Genomic DNA, 6,406 nt, shown 5'->3' with positions numbered 1-6,406 from the left:
TCGTAAGGATCCGTCGATCGAGTCTTGAGATGAAAAATCGAATGCATCAAATTTCATTTTTCACCCCCCGTAAAGGGTGACGGGAGTTATTGAGTTATGAGCCGTTGAGCACATGTATTTTTGACTTGAGAAACATTTCTGAGCGCATTGTTTGACAATCCCAAGACAGAGGCATTTGGCCCCTCTTAACCAGGGATACTCTTTGGGGGGGGTGGATTTTGTGATTAATGCAACCGAATGCTACCCAAACGAATAAGCTCCTCAAGTTTGCTGAGGAAGAGCTTTGCAATATTAGGTAAATAAGACGAACCAAAGCAAAATAGTACTAATTCAATAGAAATTTGGTTGCACGTGTATATGATTAGTTCACCCCCTATGTGACATTATTTCGAGAAACGCGAAAGCGCATGTCTCCTACTTTTTTCTGCTCCGTTAAATGCAATTTATTGCGTTCAGACATGAGCAGTAGTTTTTTAGTTATAAATAATTTGTAACTCTGGATCCCTATAACTTTTTACCATTCAACCCCGTTGTGATCGAACAGAATGTATTTTTTATTATTCACCATGAGAATTGATTTCATTCGCATGTCTCATGTGAAGGCATGGGAAACTGCGAAACTACCACTGAGGATGCCCAACTTTGGGGTTTGATTTCAGCTCTTTAAACCGTTGTTCCACAGATGTAATACCGCACGTGTCGCTTAGATTTGGTTGAAGAATAACATATCCTAAAATGAACGAACTGGGGGGGGGGGGGGGGGGGGGGGCGGCACACGCACACACCTTTTCTTGTAAGCCAGAAGCAAATTATTGTCTTTAAAGATAAAATCATACACTTTATTCGAGTAAAATTTCATGCTCTCAACTTTACCGAGTTTAAAATATGGAAGAAGTGTTTCCGATCTCAATAGATTATTAGTGATTATTTTAAGACGAGTAATGGTGGATATTTAATCGATTTCGTTCGTTATCAAAAACATTTTCTTTCTAATAGTTAGGTGCAGCTCAGAAGCAGACGAACGATGTGAAAATAAAATTTGTGCAGATATCTCCAGCCCATATCGAAGTTTACACAAGTGTTGTAATTGCGCGCAGCTTTATCGCTCGTGTGATCGCGTATATAAAGAGATCGCAAATTTCGAAGTATCGAGTCTAATAAAATTTCAACTTGACAACGACGTCCGCTCAATATGGAAACATTCGCAACTACTTTGTGCATTCTGCTCACTGCATACGTGAGTAAAAAACCCAGGAATTAACTAAACGAGACTGTAATTTTCGATATAGCACGGATATTGAGTTTGATCACCAAATGGTGATATCAAATTGATCTTTGATGGAAAACAAACAAATGCGTTTTTTTCAGTGAATTCGTAAAGAAAAAAGAAACTTACAATTAGTCTTATAAAAAAAAGAACAATCATGGCATTGATGAAATAGATCGTGATAGATTTTTATTGAAAATCGGTCCTTAGGGTCTTTATAATCTTAGCAAACAGATTTTATCTTTCTTTTACGCTGATTGCGATCTCAGAATCGAGTTTCCTAGACTGCTTATCATTTGGCTTATTGTTATTATCACATTTTCGCAGGGTGTTCAAGCTAGTATGTCAACCGTGGAAGCGGCTAGCGTCGCCTCAATAATTTCGCTGTTTGAGAAGCGGGGATATAATTCCATGAATTCATCTACGCTATTGGAAACGAAGATTACGAATAGTACGAGCTTCTCAGAAACTCTTGGTAATTCAACTTTGACTACCATGAACGAGACATTGGTTTCACAGATCGAAACGGTAAGTTTAACCGCAAGGTTTTTTTTACTCCATTGCCCAAAGTTAGAAATACGCATCTTCAAAAATTCACCGCCATCGGCCACTATATTCTTAGTTGTACAGAAACCCACTAACAATTCACAAACAGTAGATTGATTTGAGGAAATGCTTCCATACGGAACGTTGTTTATAACAATATTCTTAAGAAAAAAAAAAAAAAAACACCATTCGAGTTTGAATCTTACGGAACTTGACCAGCGTTTTTCAATCACAGAAAATCTCCTTGATAACAACGCTCCAGACGAAAATATCCCCTCAATTTAAAGAAGTTTTATATTTCAAACTGATAAAATAAGATATCGCCAAAGAATCGCGAATTTTTGAGGGTCAGAAATTTCACTGATTCAAGCGATCATTCATATGTATAGCAGACAAACTTTATCTAGTAGATTAATGTACAATCAAAATTCAGTTGCTTGGATTAGCTTCTAATTCTTCCGGGTGGGCAAAACAGTTTTCTGCTGGATAATTCGTAATACGAAATTGATTCCCGACTAGATTTCGGAAGAGTTGGATGCACTAGTAGTTTCGTCTTCGGTTGACGTTTCCTCGTGCATTCCTTCACTGACGAATGCTACCGCTACAGCGACAGAAATTGTTGCCAATGCAACGACCTGCTGGAATAATTTGATAACTGAACTGGATTCCGTCAACAAAGCGTCTCTGACGACAATTGCAGACTTCATAAGCGATTGGGACGACCCGATGACAGACTTATATACATGTTACACAGCCGATCCCGCTAGTGATATGGAGTGCCTATTTGACGTGAGTATAATATGAGAAATATTGCAGGAATATGTCAATTTTGGTTTGAGATATTTAGATGATATTTCATTGAATCTTTGCCGTGAGATTGCAAGTGCAATGTAAGGGAGTGGAAATTAAAACATTGCCGTACGGTGTTGCTACATTGCAAAAACATTGCACAAAGTGTCTGGAATGTATCAAACCTTGAAAAGTTACGTCTCCAATATTGCATAACGTTGAAATATTTGAAACTTCGCAAAGTTACGTTCCTACAATATCGTAAAGCGTATCTGAGATAATCGCTCAAGGTTTGAAAATATAAGTTGCTGCAACGTTTTTGCAATATTGCACAAAGTTAAAATGTTGCGAAATTCGTTACTCTTACATCATTCCAATGCTTTTGCAATATTGCGTGCCGTGTGGTTAAGAATATTGTCGATCATATCATCTTGAAGCTCTCTCTTGAAGCCCTTTCGACTTTTTCGGATACGAACATTGCACTTGAAACGAGATGCCTGATCAACCCTTAGCGGCCACATGGGCTAACTCATTACCCCACGCTGAAAAATCTAGTTGCACAAGACACATATGAGTGTTTTAAGACTTCTAACATCATGTTTGTTGAAGAGTTCTTCGACATTTCGAATGATTTTTATCACACTTGTGTACTACCGGCAGATGTCGTTACTTGTATCAATTTCAAAGGTTCCAGACCTCTAATTTCACATCTTCTGAGCCTGGGGCAACTAGTTACCCCGTGTGGCTACCAAGGGTTAATGTATACACTTGAATAATAGTCGGCAACATCATTTTTATTTTGTGTTCCAGCTTCAAGATGACTTCAACGCTGTCATCGCAAGATGGTACACTGTCGCGAATTTGGCAAACACGACCATGGGGAGCTACCTAGAGTTTCTGGTTGGGGTACCATCCTGCAACTACGCAGCCGAAATTGCAACGCTCGTAACGTATGTAACAGATCTTTACAACGATGCAGTAAACTGCACTGCAACACTGGAAGAAGCGTAACCGCTTTAAAGTTACCTGTTTTAAAGAGATCGATTAAATGTATGAATCAAGATTCTGCAACTGATAAAAACTTCATTTTTTCTATTTACCTCGTTAACCATTGAATGTCTAATGGTGATAATTATTTCTTAACTTTGAAGAATTCTATCCACTTTCAGGGGAATATTCGAGAAAAATCTTACGTTGAGGGGGTGCCCCGATCGACTTCGACTTTAACGTATATATCACTGAATATCTAAGTCCACGTATCTTAAATGCGAAAAAGGGCTCAACAGCCCCGTTCTATACGCAATTCTGAACAAAAACACTCCCAACACATTTTCATTTGACGTAGAAATGAAGAAATGTCACGGATTCTACAAAATCACAATAGTAAATACATAGAATTCAAGCCATTTCTTTATTTCTCCGTCAAATGAAAATGCATTGGAGTGTTTTTTTTCAGAATTGTGTTTAGAATGTGGCTGTCAGGCCCGTTTTCGCTAGTGAGATGCGTGGACGTCGATATTTGAAGATATGTACAACGTCGAAATGAACAAGGGCACCCTCTTAAATACATTCATCAAGATAATTACTTCACTATAATATGTCGTTGGACGAAAATAACGCAACGCTGAGTAAAAAGCTCATCGTCTTGACTACTTTTATTTTTTACCATCATCGAAAGGTAATATTCCGGGTACAATTAACGAAAATTTTGTTGTAGTTATCATTTCATTTTCATGATAATTCTGAAATCAACACGACTAAGTTGTTGAATCAATAAGCAGTTGCGCAATGTTTTGTAGAAAAACTGGACTCTTCTGAATTCAATTTAACGGATACAGTTATGGAGTCCATATTTTTTCGGCTGCTTTGCTGTTGAAATAGCAATTACTCTACAGTAATAAAATTTTCCCGTCTCCATCTCGATGTTGTGTTCACAGCTGAGTCGACAAACGGGGTAGTTATTTCGATTGGCTGTATCCTGGTGTACACGTGTGGTATTTTTTAAATGTAAACCCAAATTCACAGGCACAGATGGCGTGCTTGACGTAATTTATTCTGGTCTCTTATGAAAATTTGCATCAGTGATTCAATTTCTAGCGATTAATTATCAGCTGTTCAAATTTTGAACAGCGAGACTGATCGCCGATGTGCCAACTTCCATTTTCAGCTGAATAAACTCGTTCGGAATTTGCCGTGTTTCGATGTTACCGTCACTGGTGGTCAAAATTGTGATTGGTCAATTACAAATACAAGTACGATTTGTGAATGAGATGACTATAATATAAAAATTACATTCAGTAAAAATTAATGGGGTATAAAATTAATAATAATCAATTCAACATCAAGTTTGCATTCAGTATAAAATAAAATATAAATGAAATTTATATTTATATGTTACATACGTACTTTTAGTACATAGATCATACTGACATATGATTGATCCGTATATCTCCGTCCACATCCGGCTCGCACAAAGAGTTTCAAACATATGGCAGTGACTGATGATATTGAAAACGTGTAGCTGGATCGAGTAAAAAATCGTAATCATATCAATTACATTTGAAGATTGTAAGTTATGCGAATGGAATTATCAATTACATGTGAAAATCGTGGTTAAATCGAAGGTATAAATTACTAATTTCAAATGCAATTTACATCTTATCGCGCTCTTAATACAAAATGCAAATGTAGCTTGTAATACATTTTTAATATTGGATTTATTTTTATTTCCTAATTTTTTTTTTCCCCATACAATTAATTGTCAAATGTTTTTAACGGTTCTAAATACTCGCGGTAGCCGACGCTGATGTATACACTCAGGTATATTTGTAATCGTAATCGTGATAGTTGACACAGCTTTATACCCCTGACAATGTAATTTCCCCGAGCAATTCCAATTTCGTTAATTAACGACAAACAGCTCCGCACTTGCACAGTTCCGGTAGGTATACCGGACTTCAGCTTCCGTTTCCACCAGTGGTATATTGTATTGTACATATATGCGGTTTCGCGAGCGAGGCGAGTTATGCCGTAAGAAATTCTATCGAAATTAGTTGGCAAACGGTTCTAGTTCCAAACATTTCGTAAACTGTTGCACTAACTTCACGGTTTGAAGTTGTTGTCGCCCTCCATGGAGTTGTGGAACTGCGGTTAAGGCGATTCTACAGCCGACGACGAAGTCTGCACCTTTGGTAATCGATATTGCAGTTTCTCATACGAGTTATCTAAAATCAGAACAGTGGATCCATCTTTTGTCACCAATGTTCAACGTGCTCGTGAAGCATCGTGCCATTCAGAGATATCGATATCAATTTTATCACAAATTTACTAGTTTTCGAAGAGTGTTGACATTTTTTTTTTTTTTTTTTGAGGTAATTAAAATATTGCCAGTATTTATGGGCCATTCAAATGTCACGTGTCACACTCTCGAGGGGGGGGGGGGGGGGCTCTTTTTTATGTGTTTTTATTTGTTCTCGATCGGACAATTAATATTATCCGTCATATTGTTAACAAATTTTCAATTGTGCGAAGGAGGGGGATCAAAATGGCCGAAAACAGCGTGACGTATAATATTTAAATGGCCCTTTGTTTAATAAATACAGAGGAGTGTACCGAATTTCTTATATTGGTAGGTCAGGTGCTATAAACGCACAATGGTGATGTAAATCTTATAATTATATAAGTAGTTATACAGATCAAACTGGCCAGAAATATTGATGTGAGATGAAATAAAACAAGACAAAAATAAATACTTAAAAGTAACTCTTATCTTTCCGAGGCGTCGTACGTTAAAAATAAATGTTT

The 6,406-nt window shown here is 37.2% G+C and overlaps 1 protein-coding gene across 1 annotated transcript; it reads left to right on the top strand.

The window, feature by feature from the left end:
* The first annotated feature begins 1,128 nt into the window (after nucleotides 1-1,128).
* On the top strand, nucleotides 1,129-3,665 carry LOC124298078 (uncharacterized). The gene is made up of 4 exons (XM_046749660.1): nucleotides 1,129-1,237; nucleotides 1,595-1,795; nucleotides 2,333-2,602; nucleotides 3,413-3,665. Exons 1-4 carry the CDS (start codon nucleotides 1,193-1,195, stop codon nucleotides 3,611-3,613), a joined length of 717 nt encoding a protein of 238 aa, XP_046605616.1. The 5' UTR covers nucleotides 1,129-1,192; the 3' UTR covers nucleotides 3,614-3,665.
* The last annotated feature ends 2,741 nt before the right edge of the window (nucleotides 3,666-6,406 follow it).

Source organism: Neodiprion virginianus, chromosome 2, assembly GCF_021901495.1.
Source record: "Neodiprion virginianus isolate iyNeoVirg1 chromosome 2, iyNeoVirg1.1, whole genome shotgun sequence".
Taxonomy (NCBI): Eukaryota; Metazoa; Arthropoda; class Insecta; order Hymenoptera; family Diprionidae; genus Neodiprion; species Neodiprion virginianus.
The sequence above is the reverse complement of the archived record's forward strand: the minus strand, read 5'-3'. Positions and strand labels throughout refer to the sequence as shown.

Bases quoted from the DNA above. Each gene is read 5' to 3' on its own strand.
- LOC124298078 (XM_046749660.1), top strand. From the start codon at position 1,193: ATGGAAACATTCGCAACTACTTTGTGCATTCTGCTCACTGCATAC. The intron at 1,796-2,332 runs GTAAGTTTAACC...ATTCCCGACTAG, and splicing joins TGGTTTCACAGATCGAAACG to ATTTCGGAAGAGTTGGATGC. The intron at 2,603-3,412 runs GTGAGTATAATA...TTTGTGTTCCAG, and splicing joins ATATGGAGTGCCTATTTGAC to CTTCAAGATGACTTCAACGC.